The following is an 18,893-nucleotide window of genomic DNA, read 5'->3' as shown; positions in this document are numbered from 1 at the left end:
AGACACTCAAAGCATTTGGAACGTAGTGCTACAGAAGAATGTTGAAATATAGTTATACTAATAAGGTAAAAATGGAAGGATCTCTGCAGAATCGTCAAGGGAAGGAAACTATGCAAAACACCGAGAATAGGAATGGACAGGGTGATGAAACGTCTATTAATACGTCAGGGGATAACTTTTGTGGTAGTAGAGGGAGACGTTGAGAGTAAAAATTGAAAAGGAAGACAGAGATTGGAACACAGTCAGCAAATAATTGAGGACACAGTTTGCAATTGTTAGTCTGAGATGAAAAGTTGAACACAGTAGAGGCACTCGTGATGGTCTGCATCTCAAACCAGTCAGAAGACTGATGATTAAGAAGATGCAAAACTAGCTGTAGTTATAGACGTAATGTTTCGATACATTCCGAGCATGTCGTGGATCGACAAGGGCAAACGGGAGCACCAGCGTGCAGTGGGCCACCAGTGCGGGCTGCAACTCACCTTCCTTCTGCGGGACGACATCCGGATTGTCGTCGGAGGACGGCAGCGAAGAGGGCGGCGCCTTGTCGCGCGGGGAAGCACCGTCGGCCCCTGCGCGTCCACCGCCCGCCCTGCGCAGCCGCCTCCTGCGCACACCGATTAGGATGGCCGCCAGCGCCAGGCCTGCCAACAGCAGACCCGCGCCGACGCCCACCAGCGATAGCACCAGCACCGTGCGGCCGGACACTCCGCTGCCTGGGGTTTCACCGACGGCTCCGCGGTCTGCCAGCGGTGCCATCGGCGTTGGTTCCATATCTGTATACCAACAGCCGTCCTAAGGCTTCGGAGAGATGATGTGAATGGCCTCACCGTTTATCTGTTGTTGTGCAGTCGTTTGGGGCCCACTGTGTTCATGCTTTTGCAAATTTTATGTCACATTTTAAATGCTGCTTCATATGGCCTTCTTGTCACCACACTCGTCAATTAACCTAATATATACAGATTTTTATTATTTTTTTATTTGCTAGCCTTTACAAATGACCTGCTGACTAGTTACTAAGACAGGACATGTTTTCAGAGTATTGAAATGTACATACACAAGCATGAAGCGCATTTCATTTCTTCTTATTTTAAGGGGACGTAGGAAGTCAAACGGCCCGACTTGGAGCAGGAAAGGCATCACAGGACATTTTAATTTCCCGTCTCTATACTTGTACAAATAAATTCATCAAACTTTGTCAGCATCACCAGGAAGGATTCAGGATTCACACTCATTACAGTGGAAGTTCGGAAACATAACAAAATAAATCTTTTTTAAGTGCGAAGTTTCATCATTTTTTCACGTACTAATAGCTACATTTGTTGCTATAGGTACACTTTTCTTCGTAAGTTAGAGACATTTTTCGATAAATTTTGCACAGCTTACATACCATACTTACAGGTGCATGAAACTCTAGAATTTATTTAATTTATGAAAAAACGAATGAGCTGTTCTATTTTAAACGTCATGTTTAGATAAAACACAAATTTTGTACTTAATTACCTCAATTTTTACCACAGTTTTTAATAGATTTGGAAATTTATAGTGTTTCATACACCTTTAAGTATGGTTTGTATGCTGTCCACAATTCATCGAAGAACCTCTCTTACTTATGAAGAAAAGTGGGCCTATAGCAACAAACACTGCCATTAGTAAGCGAAAAAAGTAATGAAATTTCACATGTAAAAAAATTATTTCTTTATGTTTTCGAACTTCCACTGCTATGAGTGTGAATTCTGATTCCTTCCTGGTCATGCTGACAAAGTTTTATGAATTTATTTGAAAAAGTATAGACACTGGAAATTAAAATGTCCTGTGATGCCTCTGCTGCTCCAAGTCGGCCCGTTTGATGTCCTACCTCTCTTAACGAAGTTTAACAACTTTGCAGCTTTAATAGATTTAAGCTCAAAATTAATTACGAAACAGAAATATTTAAAGCTAATCATCTATGTATTAAGAAGGTGAAAATGCTACGAAAATAGTTTAGATTCAGAGAACGCCATCACCTATGCTGTCCAGGAGATGTCGAGCTTCTCGCTACTTGGCACTCTCAGCCCAATCCACTGCACTAGCCATCCGAGGCCGAGTGGCTCAGCAATAGTTTGAGCCTCTCGCCTTCAGACGGCGTGATGTTACATATGTTAGGTTACTTTACATGCAGCGTATGCTGACGTCTACATCCTCAATTCTCTTACAATATAATATTAATATATTATGTATACTTGTTTTCGTGACACATTGGTGACTGTGCATATAGTCATAATTATATATTTTATCTCTCTTCGGCTTTGCCGCTGCTGCCCGACCTCCTACCCACTGTCAACTGTCTCGCTAACATTGTCTGTGGAGCCCTGTGTTGTTTGTGTTCTCTACTATCGTCGTTGCAAGGACTCTTTGTGCAGAATTCTACATATTCTGTCTGCACAGTCGTTGAGATCGGCCCACAAAAGTATGTCTTTGGCTGAGTTTCGGTACTGGCCACCAAACGTCCCGGATATAAACCTAAGACCGATCCTCAACCAAGAATCCTAACGTACGGCACTGGTGTTACATTAAAGTGATTGAACTGTTTATCTCCTAATCAACATATATTATAAGCGTAAGTGTTCAAGATGCGTGCCTCTATAACTCAGAAACCAGTCCCGATGTGAACATTGTAGTCACAATGTGTGGTAGCCCTTTATCCACCATCCGTGAAGAAGTTTCCCGTTTTTACCTGAAGGGCATTCTTTTGAATATACACTCCTGGAAATGGAAAAAAGAACACATTGACAACGGTGTGTCAGACCCATCATACTTGCTACGGACACTGCGAGAGGGCTGTACAAGCAATGATCACACGCACGGCACAGCGGACACACCAGGAACCGCGGTGTTGGCCGTCGAATGGCGCTAGCTGCGCACCATTTGTGCACCGCCGCCGTCAGTGTCAGCCAGTTTGCCGTGGCATACGGAGCTCCATCGCAGTCTTTAACACTGGTAGCATGCCACGACAGTGTGGACGTGAACCGTATGTGCAGTTGACGGACTTTGAGCGAGGGCGTATAGTGGGCATGCGGGAGGCCGGGTGGACGTACCGCCGAATTGCTCAACACGTGGGGCGTGAGGTCTCCACAGTACATCGATGTTGTCGCCAGTGGTCGGCGGAAGGTGCACGTGCCCGTCGACCTGGGACCGGACCACAGCGACGCACGGATGCACGCCAAGACCGTAGGATCCTACGCAGTGCCGTAGGGGACCGCACCGCCACTTCCCAGCAAATTAGGAACACTGTTGCTCCTGGGGTATCGGCGAGGACCATTCGCAACCGTCTCCATGAAGCTGGGCTACGGTCCCGCACACCGTTAGGCCGTCTTCCGCTCACGCCCCAACATCGTGCAGCCCGCCTCCAGTGGTGTCGCGACAGGCGTGAATGGAGGGACAGATGGAGACGTGTCGTCTTCAGCGATGAGAGTCGCTTCTGCCTTGGTGCCAATGATGGTCGTATGCGTGTTGGCGCCGTGCAGGTGAGCGCCACAATCAGGACTGCATACGACCGAGGCACACAGGGCCAACACCCGGCATCATGGTGTGGGGAGCGAACTCCTACACTGGCCGTACACCTCTGGTGATCGTCGAGGGGACACTGAATAGTGCACGTTACATCCAAAACATCATCGAACCCATTGTTCTATCATTCCTAGACCGGCAAGGGAACTTGCTGTTCCAACAGAACAGTGCACGTCCGCATGTATCCGGTGCCACCCAACGTGCTCTAGAAGGTGTAAGTCAACTACCCTGGCCAGCAAGATCTCCGGATCTGTCCCCCATTGAGCATGTTTGGGACTGGATGAAGCGTCGTCTCACGCGATCTGCACGTCCAGCACGAACGCTGGTCCAACTGCGGCGCCAGGTGGAAATGGCATGGCAAGCCGTTCCACAGGACTGCATCCAGCATCTCTACGATCGTCTCCATGGGAGAATAGCAGCCTGCATTGCTGCGAAAGGTGGATATACACTGTACTAGTGCCGACATTGTGCATGCTCTGTTGCCTGTGTCTATGTGCCTATGGTTCTGTCAGTGTGATCATGTGATGTATCTGACCCCAGGAATGTGTGAATAAAGTTTCCCCTTCCTGGGACAATGAATTCACGGTGTTCTTATTTCAATTTCCAGGAGTGTATAAAGCCTGGGAAATTTCGCCTTCTAGAAATTTATATAACATTCCACAACATTCGAGGGTACTCGAGAACATTCCAGAATATTGTAGAGTACTCGTAAGCGTTTCACAAGATTAAGGGATGTTCCACAGCGATTCGGGATGTTCTGGAATGTTCAAGAATAGTGTGGAACATTCAGAAAGATTCCAGAATGTTAGGGAACATACAGGATTATCATAGATCATTCTCGAACATTCCAGAACACTCTAAAATTTTGCGGAGCATTCGAAGCCTTTTTGATATGTTCTGAAATTCGGCACTGATGGAGTTACCTATTTGTAAAGGGTGGTTGTGAGTTATAACGTCAATTTCGTTACAGTGACGATAATATAAGACTGCGTTCTCAAGCCAGCTATGAAAATATCACCCCACGAGGAGCGCAGAAGTGGACAAGTAAACAGTACAACCTAACAAATGAAGCATTCCACCACGACCAAGCGCCGCGCGGGATTAGCCGAGAGGTGTGAGGCGCTGCAGTTATGACTGTGTGGCTCGTCGCGGCGGAGGTTCGATTCCTTCCTCGGGCATGGGTATGTGTGTGTTTGTCCTTAGGATAATTTAGGTTCAGTAGTGTGTAAGCTTAGGGACTGATGTCATTAGCAGTACGTCCCATACGATTTCACACATATTTTTTGAACACGTCCAAGCGAAAGAATACAACAAAAACACACAAAAAAACACAAACACATCGTAATCGGAAAAATGGATAGCATCAACCAATCTTGCACCGCGGAGAAATGAAGTAGAGAAACACCAAGATTTTGGTGCATGAATTCACACGTTCGATTATCGCCACTGGTGGCGTCCCTATAGAAATTTTTATGTTACATGGCCTGGGTAACTCCTGAATCAAAACACTTTTTTCAAAATATAAAGGCGTACTATACTGAATATAAATGAGTTCTTTCCATTTCACTTCGATCAACACTAACAGAGATGAAATCGATTACGTTTTTTCCATCCGACGAAAAATGTTTCACAGCAAGAAATCATTACTACTGCTACCCAACAAAGACCATAAACTTCTGCTAGTGGGACAATATTTAATCGAGGTGAAGGCTACTGCTTCTCTCATGGTCAAGTGTATGTAACATTCTCTAGAATAGGATATTCGAAAAATTTGTTCAAATATACCCCAGATACTAAAACGAAATATCTTGTTTATAAACAAGGACTGGAAATAATCAGAATATGTTTTAATTAAAATATTTTACCCCCTATACTTTAAAGTTTATCCTTTTATTCCAACTACCACACAGTTTCATATCGACTCCCTGAGTGAAGTCGGATGACTAAGCTAGTCACTAACATGCCCAAACTTTTTCACTTACCTTAGGTACAAGAACCCATCAGTAATCATAATGCTGCTGTAGTATCAATTACCAAGATATTGCGTTTTTCCAAATGTAGGACAAGTGTTTCAATTTATGTACAGTGACAGGAAAAAATTGTAGAGTGGTCGAGCGGGCAATATCACATGTCTCGCTTCAGGCACAAATGTGTGGAGCACAAATGCACAAAAGCCAATAAACAATGCATAAAATTCAATAAACAATAGAAAGTTGTGAGGAAAGAGAGGGAAATTAAATACTTTCTTAAAAATTAGCCTCCTGTATTTTAACTAATGATACACACATGTATTCACCTTGCATTACTATTTTAAAACTAAGATGTGTTTGAGACTTTCTGAAAGATCAGCAATGTGTGGACTGTAACTCGAACAGAGACGCTGAACCTAAATACGGATGAGAAACGAACTCGATTCGTAGGAGGCCGATTAGAATCGTTGGTGTTGTACAGAATATTTCTCCCGAATATTTGTTGTCAAGAGTAGGACTGGTATTTATGAACTGCTAGTCATCAACAGACTTACTATCAAAGATCTGAATAACAAATTAAAACCCCTCCCAAATAGATGAAGAGGATACTTTTTAGTTTGGGCACACTGTCTTCCTGACTATACAATTTAATTCTCATAGTCAAGTAAAAACTGTGGGACGTATCTGCTGTTAGACACATTTCATGCCACGTATTGATGCGTGCGTCGATAGGGTCTTTGTGCCTCAAATATCTGTAGTTAATTATGCATCTGCTACGATAGAAAACTCTGCATTGAAACTGTAAGCTATGTCTTACCAAGTGGTATCGGCTTTGACATCGCTAAACCAACAGGTAAGCTTGTCGTCATAATTCGTTCGCGGGACCATGTGGACCGCAAACAGTGACCGTCGCCTTCCTTCTATTGTTGTGATGTCCACATGCGGATTTTACCTCATGGTATAGACTCTTTGCAGTGAGATAGTAAATAGGAGATACACAACTGACTTCACTCTAGATTTTACTGCGATGGCTGCTGGCTGGCTCGCTTGCTCTGCATTTACGGACTTTGATGTGGTTTTCCACATGAGAGCATTAAGTTTCTGTATATAATACACTTTACTACTGATAGTTAGTTTTTGGGAAAGGAAACGTTTGGTTTATACGTTCAGCTTTTAGGAAGACATGTTACTGATGTCTAATTTTATAGCATCGTTTTTAGAGTACCTTATCTTTACTCTTTCACTCGTAGAATAATATTTCGTGTACTGATGCTAATAGGTAGTCATTTCCTTCAGTCTGCCGTAACCGGATGGTAATGTAAAATTATATAGTCTGTTGAACAAAATTTGTATATGACATATTTATCTTTCACCAAGTAATGAACACGTGTGAGCATAATTTGGGATTTTTGCTAGCTCCCTTTCATTCCTCGTGGTACGTGCACAAGTTAACCTTCCATGTGTTCCATACATTTATGTCTAGCTCATTCAGGCAAAATGTTCATGAACGTGCTAAGTTCACTTCCATTGCATTTAAAGTTGTGATGTAATAAGATGCCTCAAACATAAGATGAAAGATTTGTTAAACAATGTTTCCTGTCATACGGATAAGTTTATGACACTGTTGAACTTCGAGACATGAGCCAGCGACGCTGGAGGCTTAGAGATGGTTTGTGGTACCACACTATCTTTAGTTACTCAAATTATTAGGTGCTGCTAGATACACAGAGCAAAAGACGTTTGCATCTGCGGATATTTCGTGTTCTCAGGAACATCCACGGTGCTTTCGTAGAGCTGCTGAGCCAAAAGTAGATTGCAGTGTGGAGAATTTCGGTGAACTGGGGCTTCCAAAGTTGCTGGAGGAAAACTTTCAAATCATTGGGAAACAGAAGCGAATTCATCTATCTATAAGAGGCAATTCTTACTAGTCTCTAACTAGTAGCTGCATAAAGCATTTTGAAAGTATTATAGGTATAAACTTCGTTTATTCACTTACAGATCAGATTTTAAGGGTTTAATGTTTCAGGGCATAAAAACAGGGCTCATGTTCACCTGAGGACTCACTTGTTAAAGTTGAAAGACGTGGTAAGCTTTCCACAAAAACCAGTCAATTCTGCCATTCGACAGAAAACTGGGAATCAACTTCCTCTTTAGAAATATAATTGACAATAATAGAATTTAGACTAGCCATGTCTTCCAATACAATCTGCTGACGCCTAATTTAGTCCAGCTGTACTAAGTATGATATATCTCATCTTATTATACTTGCACTTACTGCATAACATTTCTGTCACCTCAATTTCTATGCGTTTCTGTAAATTAATACTATGGTTAAATTAATAAAATTTCTGCCATTATCATTTGTATGTGTTCCTGTAAGTTAATGCAATGGTTAAATTAGTTTAAGTTCGTGCAGCGTGGTTTCATCATAAACACACCCTACAAAACCTTATTACACAATATGTCTAGCTGAAGTACTGTGTTTTCCATTTAAAAATCATCCACGCAAGAAGATCACATAGACATCGTTTGATAGTTGCACAGACTCTCGCGAGAAAAGCATTAAAACAGACATCCCTGGCATGGAAAACCAACCTGAAAGAGTTGGAAACATCAAAATTTCCAGGTCTGGATTGGATCCCGGTTCTACTTGACAGAGAGTATTCACTGGCAATGGACCCTTTACTAATTTGCATTTGTCGTGAATCTCACAACTAGTACAAAATGACAACAGTAAAATGCTGGTGAGACTTGTACATAGTAAGAGTTAAAGATTAGACTCACAAAATTATAGGCACATATCCTTAACATTGGTATGCTGCACAATTGTTGAGTGTATATGAGCTGCATCAGGATATTTCTGGGAATTGATATGAGGGAGCACTGTGAAACTTATTCTCTGTGGCTGACGTGGATGGGCTGAGTGTTTGTTGCTATTGCTGCTATATGCAGTCTGAAATCAGTCTATGTATCTACAATAAAGGGAACACATGATCTGCTTAGTGCCTTGGGTAGCAGACAGTTTGTGTATTGGAATTGAGGGTACAGCCATGAGTGATGAGGGCTGCCCTGCACCGTTCCTATGGAGTGCAAACTGTTTGATTGCCTTCCACTTCTCGGTGGCATGCATGCAATATGGCGCCTGTGTGGCTCTTGTGGCATTAATGGATTTAATTCAGGATGTCTGTTTAGCAATATATCAGTGGTGTGTACCACATAAGACTCCAAGATGGTTGCTATGAACTCACCAGCAATGGGTGTAAACTGTATCAGATTAGTATGGTTCTTAACTGAAGTTACAAGAGGTTGAGCATGTGTGTGTCAGTGAGGTTGATTGGTAATCCACTGTGGTTCATAAGACTTGTGTTTTTTTGGCGTTTTTAAGTCAATGTTTGTATAGTACATTTGGTTACATTAGTTTTGCCTGCCACAGCTCACCTTATATTTTTATAAAAGTGTTTGGGGTATCGTAAAAGAGAGTGGCATATTTCCAAGTGTAGTGGCAACTTCTGCCACCGAATGTGTCAGAATGACCAAATGTAGTGGGAAGAGGTAGAAGGCACCATATTAAGACTCGTCTGAGCTTTCCAAACGATTTATGGTTTCCAGCCAGAGTGCTACGTTCCCCTCAGTCTGCGTCACTGGGCCCAGCAATGCTGAGGAAGCACCCCAGCGGCCTGTGCAATGCAATGCTTTGTCAAGCCTGCCTTGGCCAGCCACTGAGTTCTGATGGCATCAGGATGCACTGGCTGCACACTCAGCTGTCCCCATCCTCATTGTCTCAGCAATATGGTGGTGCCACTACACAAGTGTAAATTTTCTTTTCTTGTTTGCTTGGGTGGTTTGAAGTTAGTTTTTGCTTGGCTTATCGTTTGTCTATGCTGCTAAATCCTGTTGTATTTTATTGAGATTATTTCTGTACAGTGAAATATTTATTGTGCTGAGAGCACTCAGACTGTTTATCAGATGGTTTCATGTGTGACATTGATAATGATCTCAGGTTGCTATTCTGTGAACATGACAGGTATAGTGTGACATTTGAGCCAAGTCTATGTGAAGACTTCGATGTTTGTTAAGCTAATTGATGTACATGTAACGCAAATTCTTCTTCCAGAGTTTTGAGCTGCCGATTTATTTTAAACAAATTCTTGTCTGCTAGTAAACATGTCACTTGCGTTGCGTTAAGTGCTCTAGATGTTCTACAGATAAACTAATAGATTTATATGAGTTTGTGTTGATCATTTGCGTTCTATTTTGACAAAGCTTTGGAAAATCATTATGCCTTAATAATATGAATGTCTGTTATGATTTCTACATAAAATTTATTATCCTGTAGTTAAATGTTATTAAGTATATTTCAGCTAGAAGCTGAGATACTTATATTCATTGTCTTACAGCCAAATGCGATAAACTGCATTTTGAGATCGAAGTATTGTGATCTGCCTAGGTTAGTTGCTCTTATAAATAAGTGTAATTTATTGATCTGGTGTTTTACTAATAAGCATTGGGTAGAAATCTATCCAGATAAACCACCAATATTCTAAGCTCATATACAATAAATCTCGCTGATGTGGAAATACAGCATGGACTGAGAAACCATTATTCATCTGAAGTAAAGCTTAACCTTTTCTCACGTGATTGGCTGCAAACCATGCATGATGTGCAATGAAGCTACAAACATTCAGAATGTGTTACCAGGTATGTGAATGGTTCGAAATGTACATTTAACATATGCCAGTATATTGTCCTGGACGGTGAGTGTCGATCACGGGGACCGTCAGAATCGTCCCAGGAGATTGTAATTGGAATGTTCTTGTTCTCTCCATATAAGAACGATATGACAGGAAGTGTGAACAGTATTCTGCGACTGTTTTCTGAGGATGGTGTAGTTATGTGGAAAACTGTCATCGTTCAGTGACTGCAGGATACAGGATAAACTGGTCCGATTTTCTATTTGGTGTGCAAAATGGCACCTTGCTCTTAAAGTAGGAACAATTTGAGCTGAATGAAATTAGTATGAAAAACAATCCTTTATGTTAAAATATAACATTAGTAGTATGCTGCTTGACATCGCCACAGAAATCAAATGTCTAGACATCAATTTGCTAACTGATATGAAATGGAAGTTGAGGTCAGTAGTAGAGAAAGCTCATGATCAACTTTGTGTTGTTGGGATAATTGTACCAAAGTGCAGCCTATCTGTAAGGGAGCCTGCATATAGAACACTAGTGCCACCCATTCATGGGTATATTGTGAGTGTTAGGAATCCTCACCATTTTAAATGAAGAATGTGAAAAAGCTCAGGAGTTCGGAGACTTGCTCCTGTAGTCTTTACTGGAAGATTGGACCAAGGTACTAGGATTGTGGAGATTCTTTGTGAACACAAATGAAAATCCATGGATAAGACGACATTTTGCTCATGAAACGGTTGCGAAAATTTAGAGACTTGGCATTTTCAGCTGACTGCTGGAAGTCACTGCTGCTGTAAATGTGTACCTCGTGTAAAGGTGGCAAAGATGAAGTAAGCGAAATTAAGTCTTGTACGACGGCTTATATTTTCTCTCGCTCCATGCTTCAGTGCAAAATAAAAGTGATTAAGTAGTGACAGTGCAATGTAGCCCCCTCCCTGCACAGTATGATGACATAGTGTATGTACATGGGCACAAAAATACAATTTGTGTGTGTGTGTGTGTGTGCGTGTGTGTGTGTGTGTGTGTGTGTGTGTGTGTGTGTGTGTGAGTGAGTGTGTGTGAGTGTGTGTGTTTTGCTGATGTATTTTAGAAGTAGAAATACTGCATGTTAAATACCTTACATGATTTTTTGGATACACACATTCGAGCACAGCCCGAGATATTAAGATTTATCTGATACTTTTGGTGACAGCCAAGATGGCTGCTCTGGGAAGTACATTGTGACTGGCTGTATCGTTTTAATGGTCACTATATGTGCTAATTTAATCCTAGCAATGGCAACGCACTTTCCGTAATGTGCAACAGCAAGGTGTGGTAGTTTGTGCTAACCACAAAAAAATTAAAAAATAAAGAAATATATTAACAGCATCCCTTTCAAATAGGTATTGATGTATAAGTAGGGTCCAAATCCTGAAAATAAATTTTAGCACCATCTTCACATACCAATGCATTTCCTATAATGTGTATGCAGCGTACACACACATCACCACAAAATATTCAAAAAATTACAGATTCCATTAACGGACGTTGAGTTTATCCAAAACATGGTTTTCAGTGATAAATGGAAGTGTGAGGTGGATCCTGAACTTCAAAGTACAAGAATGACATTGGTGGTGAGAAGTTATTCACAATTAAAACCTAAGTTTTTCGGTTACATTTTACTGCAAAATTCAAATTAGTTATTGAATCTGATACACTGTATCAATAAAAAACTTTAAATACTTTCTTCAGAGTTTTAAAATATAAAGGATGTGAGTAGATTACACCATCTTCAGAGACTGGGCATAAAACACCACTTGGTGGTATTCTTTAGTTACAGATAAAATGCTATGCTCTTAAAATGGGGACTGGAGGACCAGAAAGGAGTGGAGGATGTGGGGGAAGGGTAAGGGTAAGACAGAGGACAAGACATGAAGGGACAGTGTCTGTGTAACATCACTGTGATAGATCTGACATATTAGAGGTCTTGACTTTTTCAAATATTTTAAATTTTTTAAGTTTTTGTAAAATTTCTCACTGTCTTACAGTTTTGAATTTCCCAATGGCACCATTATACAATTTTAATTTTCCCTCCATCAACACACTTGATTTTTTTAGATGCCACCAACCGCCATTTTCGATTTTAAGTTTCACACCACAACTAGTGTGTGCAGCGCCTCGGCAGTAGCGCCTACTAGTGGTGGAAAGTTTAACTGTTGTCCAGGATCGCCATAGGTATACTACTATTTTGTAAATGTTTCAGTATGACCACATCCTGCGTGTCACCTCTGTTGCATTCATTTCAGCTCGCTCAGGGAGCATCTGAACGTCTCTGTGTACGGTTAAGATTTGTGGAGGCGGGGCGGCGCGCCTACCTGCGTGGTGCGAGGGCTGTCGCTGCGGCGGCGGCTGCGGCGGCGCGGCGCGCGTGGAGGCCTCTACTGCGGCGCTGCCCTGGCTGCGGCCCTTGCCGTTGCTGCTGTAGACGAGCGCTGTGTAGCGCGCGCCCGGCTGCAGGCCCTCCAGCAGGAAGTCGGGCCGGCCGCGGCTCGTCACGTTCGCCACCAGCCGGCGCTCCGCGTCCGCCAGCTCCAGCGTGAACTGCTGGGGCAGCCCGCCGTCGCTGCCGCGCGCGCACGTCACGCGCAGCGTGGTCGCACCGCGGCCGCTCACCTCGCAGCTGTGCGGCGCGTCTGGCCGCCCTGCACACCGTGCGCATACGTGACAACAGCCTCCACCTCCAGGGTGAGGACAGGCTTCAGTTACGCCAATCTGAAACACTCCTCATACCGTCACAACTCCATAAAGTGCTGCTTGACGGCAACAGCTGCAGGAAGGCAGCGAAAACTAATACGTTACGTTGAAGAATGCTTAGCTGTCATCTTGTACAAGGGTCACTCCAAATAAATGCACACTATTTTTTATAATCCATCTTTTATTCTACATGTTTGAAAGTTTTATAGCGTGTAGAGACATTCTTTAGGAACAATATTTTCATTTCTCCACATAATTTCCATCCCTCTCAACTGCGTTACGCCATCTTGGAACCAGCGCCTGTATACCCGCAAGGTAAAATTCTGAACCTACCTGTTGGAGCCACTGTTTGGCAGCGTGCACGGGGGAGTGAGCATCTTCAAACCTTGTTCCTCGAAGAGAGTCTTTCAGTTTCCCAAAGAGATGATAGTCACATCTCCAGGTCAGGACTGTAAGGCGGGTCTTCCAGTGTTGTCCATCCGAGTCTGGTGATCGCTTCCATGATTTTTTTACTTACATGTGGTCGTGCATTGTCGTGCAACAGCAAAACATCCTGCTTTTGCCGATTTGGTCGAACACGGCACACTCGAGCTTGAAGAATTTATGGTGGTTCCACGTGGCATGATGTCCACAAGCAAGAGTCCTTCGGAATCGAAAAACACCGTAGCCAACACTTTTCCAGCAGCAGGTGTGGTTCTGAATTTTTTTTCTCGGGTGAATTTGGATGATGCCACACCATTGATTGCATCTTCGTCTCTGGTAAAAAATGATGGAGTCATGTTTCATCAACTGTCACAATTCTTCCATGAAATTCATCTCCACCATTCTCGTACTGTTCCAAAAGTTCCCTGCATTACATTTTTCTTGTTTTTTTTCTGAGCCACTGTCAACTTTCTGGGAACAACTTGGCACAAGCCGTTTTTAACACCAATACTTTCAGTATTCTGCAAAAACTTCCTTCCCCTATCCCAACGTAGCGTAACAATTCGTTCACTCTGATGCGTCTGTCAGCAGTCAGCAATTCGTTAACTATCTGCACACTGCCTGGAGTGTATGCAGGACGTGGCCTGCTGCTGCGATGACAATCCTCAATATTGCTTTCATCACGTAACAAGCTTGCCCACCGACTAACTGTACTGCGATCGACAGCAGAATCTCCATACAACTTTTTCAACCTCTTGTGGACGTTTGCCACTGTCTCGCTTTCACAGCATAGGAACTCTATGACAGCACATAGCTTCTAACGAACGTCACGTGTAGTACCCATCTTAAACATATGCTGTGACGGCGCCACTCACAGGAGAAGGTTGAACTAAGTTTGAAAACAAGGTGGAAGGATGTATCTACACATTGTAAAACTTTCACTCATGCAGAATGAAAACTGTATTTTTACAAACATAGTGTGCATTTCTTTTTAATGATCTTTTCGGCATTGATACGAATCTTACCTGTATACATGTATTGAACTGGGGACCTAGAAACTACGGAGGGGCTTTCTCCTCCTCGAGCCATCAGTAGTACACGACCCCACAACACGCTACAACAGTCCACTCACCCAACCGCCGCCCCACACCGAATCCAGGGTTATCGTGCGGTTCGGCCCCCAGAGGACCCCCCCCCCCCCCCCCCCCGACCCCCGGTAATGTCTCATTGCAGACGAGTATAACCCCAATGTCTACTTGGTAGACTAATTACAGTGTAGGCGTACATGGAGACTGTGTTTGCACAGCGACCGCCGCCATAGTGTAACTGAGGCGGAATAAAGGGAACAAGCCCGCATTCGCCGAGGCAGATGGAAAACCGCCATAAAAACCATCCACTAACCTGCTGGACGGATTCGTGCCGGGGGCTGGCACGCCTTCCCACTGGGGAAGCAGTGCATGTGCATTACACCACTGGGCGGGCCGATATGTATCTTAATTTGTCATATAAACTCCAAGAAAAAAATAATACCTTTAAGTATTTGTAATTCATCAGAGATTTACTGTTGCAACAATGCATGTCGATTCCATGAAAAGAGCGCATACAGATCAATACCACAAGTGATGAGGAGTTTTCAGGTATCTAAAAACAGTACCTGTTGTAAGTCCTCGAGTGGCATTGCAGACGCAGACTCTGGCATCCAGTCGAGTACAGATGGGGAATACAGTCCATTTATACGTTACCCCACGCCTGCTCGAACATTTCATGTAGTTACGTAAGAGTTGTTGGTTTATGAGCCGCAGCAATCATTTTTTGTTCCATCATATACCAACAGTCATGGCCAGGAAAGCTGCTGCACGTTTTTCAGATCACGTTGAGTTTTGTGGACGTTGTGTGTAATCATGATCCTCTTCGAACAACTCATCTGCTTCCTGTGGAACAACAGTACAAGAGCGTGTCACAAAACATTCTCGCACGTACCGAGCGCTGGGTAACATCCCCTACAGACACAGCAAATGTGAATAAGACTTGCATCTTATCGCACTCCAGATCATGAGGACGAATGCACTTTAGGAGACAGCGATCACCAACGCTACATCGTACCAGCAAATGGACATCACTCGCATGCAGGTAGAATCTGGTTCCTTCACCACCGCGCGTCATTCCATTTTGCAACTGATCCTCTGACGACACTAGTTGGGCTGTGCACGTCAGTGCTGTGGTGTTTGCAGCATCGTTAAACAGCTAACTCAGAACGTCCAACTTGTGTTGTAGTTATGCGAAACGACCATCACGCCACGCGGGAGGCCATAATCTAACCTCTTTCATATTCGCTCATTTAACTGCAAGAATCATGAGTGAGTCTCATTGGCCAGGATGCATATTTGCTTCGCACGTTTGTACCACACTTAGCCTTCTGGCTGTAAGCATTCCCTATTAAAGAGCACACACAAATGTGGTCTTGTAGCCCATGCCACTACATAAGCTTTCACTATCAATAAATCTACTATCACCCAGGTGCCATATGCTGTTATTGGATCAGTATCGACATCATCATTCCAGGTACATTAATTTTTTTCGGCACTGTACAAACGCTAGTCAAAAGAATTACTGAAACATGAATTTAGGCATGTGACATACTCTGGTGAGTAGTTTTCACTAACATCCTCCTTCATTTACGTAAGAAGAACTGAAACGTCTAAGTGTCGAAACAAACACGGTGGCTGTATTTGGACTCTGAATGCTTCTGTAACGTGTGAGTGTTCCACAGTCTACCAACGCGGAAAATTCCGCATTGGTCTACAGACTTCACCCTGCTGTATCTGTTCCCATTCTTGAGTGACAGACCATCGTTCTTGACGGGGCTGCGTGGGACAGGACGACCTCAAACTCGACTGTCAAGCATTCCCGACACATGCTCGACGAGGTTGAGCTCAGGACTCACCACTGGATATTCCATTAATTAAATGTCCAGCGTTCGCGATTCATCCCTGGTGAAGCCCACCATATGGTGCTGGCACTATCTTGAATGATAAGGCACTCAGGGCCACCACCCTTTGCAACAGCAACCACGTGGCCCAACTTCATCTGTTCAGTGTAATGCCTGACGGTAAGGCGACCATGGACAACGAGGTCCGTACAGCTGTAAACACTGAAGCCTCTTTACGCCATCACAGAACTTTGGGTGAAACTGACGATTTACTGAGCAACACGTTGCAGATAGCGGTCACCCCGGCGTCTCCAAACACTAACCGGCCATCACACCGTTCAGAGCAAATCTGGAATCGTCTGTGAATAACAATTGTCACCGATGATGAAGTTCTCAGCTGACGTGGGAACGGCAAAAATGTAGGCGAATAGCAAGATGTTGTCGAGCCAAGCGGGGTACTCGAACAGCACGTCCTGGTCGTCAGGTTCTTCTCTTAACCTGATAATTACAGTGTGGTGGGACACAGTGGCTAAAGTGGTACTTGTCTTATCGTCTTGCACTGCTCTGGCGGTATCCGTACGACGGTTCAACGCAGAGATGGCCAGATATCGGTCCCCACGTCGGTGACCATGTCCAACTCAGCTTGTTTAGTGACCCTGAACCGTGGGCACAACGTAAAGATCATAGATATAGAAGCATTGGCATCAGCATAAAAACCACGGAAAGTCCATTCGTTTTGGATCAAACAGACTGTCCTTGGTACTTGCACAGCATTAAGATATCGCGTTGAACATTCTTGGTTATATACGTCCACATATGACAACTGTATCCCACTAGTGAATACTGGGACACCGATGATCGCTTCTTTCTGGAACTGTAACGCATAATACAACCGATAGACGGCAAATGATTCTAGTAGTTGTACGCACTGAAAGCGTAGAGCTCAAGCTACGCAGTAATACCACATGTATGTTGACACATGTGTTCCCCTAATTCTTTTGAGCAGTGTATATGGGCTTGTAGGACGAGAGCTTGCTCTTACTTTGCCATGTGTGAAACTGGCAATTCTGAAACCTTCACCACTGATACACGTTTATTCATAGCGATATAAAAGACACACAATATGATTTTACAATGCTTGCAATCGAAAATGCCGATCACTTGGAAACGATACCACATAGGTGGTCGCCATTTTTATTCACACACATTTCAAGTCTTTTACGGAAGTTAGACGTCAATCTTCCAGGACTGGCACTGGAATTCGATTAACTTTCACCTGAATTTCATCTTTCTGTTCCTGAATGGTGTGTGGCTGATCACATCGGATCAGAGATTTCAAATGACCCCGAAGGAAGAAACCACACTGTGAAATGCCAGGGGTTCTTAGAGGACAGGAGATGGATGTTGTTGTATAGAGCGTTAATGGAATGCCGCGAGGTAATGCTACTTGCTGGAAGAAAGTGTTTGCAGTTAAAGGCAGATCAGTAAGCTCTACAAAATGGTTCAACATGTGAACACAGACTTCTGTAATAACAGTAACAGCAAGAACATAAGGCCCTCTGAACCCAGAAGATGACATGGCGCACAATATTATCACTTTCTCATTGAGAAGTGGTGTTAAATGAAGCAATTAAGTATTTTCAAATGACCTGTATCTAATGTTAACAAAACCTGATACATAAAAGTTAGCGTAATCGCCAATGATCACTGTTGCACAGATCGTGTTTGTCGTTCACGATTCCATTTCCCCGCAAAAGTGCAGTGTGTTTGGTTACTGCAGTTCATTGTGCAATATTCACCATACACTGCTTAGCGATTTGTCAAGAGAAACAGAGTTGAATTCGGCATCTCGTTTAGCACGACATTAGCAGCAGGTATTATCATAGCTCTGAGGAAACGATTTTTCTACTGACATCTCTGCAGTTAAAACAGCTATGAAAAGAACAACTCATTATTTAGTGAGTAGTTTCTCACACACATTTGGATGAAAACAGAATAATGATATATTAACTGCTTCCGGAAATATTACGTGGTGAACAGCTTAGTTAAATAACACCGTATGTGCTCTTTCCGCACTTACTTCATTTACATCAAACTTGCACGGTACCCTAGCTACAAAGTTTTCCATTCAGTAAGAATTGGTGTGACGTCCGACTAAGCCTGATAGGAGAGAAGCGAGGATTTTTCATTTGGATAGACGCTTATTGATGCTTTACATAAGATGCTGCCAGTACCCGTAAATGAGTATTCTGGCCGAGACGTGAATCTCTCATTTCCAGTGGTTTTTAGGATATTAGGGACATTTTCCTGCTTCTCGGACGTGTGGTTAAACCCCAGTGGTTGTGAAGTCCAGCTTCAAGTTGGAAATATTCTGCAGCAACGTAATATAAGATGCTGCGGTCATAATTGGGCTTCTGCAAAGTAATTATTAATTTGTCAGAGACAAAACTATTTTATTTTACTAAAGACTCGTTTCATACCCTCGTCATACACGAAATGACTACATAAAGAGAAAAAAGTCACAAAAACAGACATGCCTTTAATACTATTAGGGACCATTTCTTTCAGTATGGCGTGAACAGATATCGATATAATGTG

At 43.1% G+C, this 18,893-nt stretch overlaps 1 protein-coding gene across 1 annotated transcript in view; it reads right to left on the bottom strand.

Annotated features, from left to right (window-relative positions):
* Positions 1–18,893, bottom strand: part of LOC126342753 (neural cell adhesion molecule 1-like) — a 207,019-nt gene that overhangs the window by 64,947 nt on the left and 123,179 nt on the right. The window contains exons 8-9 of the mRNA XM_050001886.1: positions 12,565–12,891; positions 483–776 (exon numbers count right to left, since the gene is read on the bottom strand). Of these exons, the coding sequence (XP_049857843.1) occupies positions 483–776; positions 12,565–12,891 (621 nt within the window). The remainder of the gene's footprint in view (positions 1–482; positions 777–12,564; positions 12,892–18,893) is intronic.

The sequence above is a fragment of the Schistocerca gregaria genome, chromosome 1 (assembly GCF_023897955.1).
Source record: "Schistocerca gregaria isolate iqSchGreg1 chromosome 1, iqSchGreg1.2, whole genome shotgun sequence".
In the NCBI taxonomy this organism is placed as follows: domain Eukaryota; kingdom Metazoa; phylum Arthropoda; class Insecta; order Orthoptera; family Acrididae; genus Schistocerca; species Schistocerca gregaria.
This window is presented reverse-complemented; position numbering and strand designations above follow the sequence as displayed.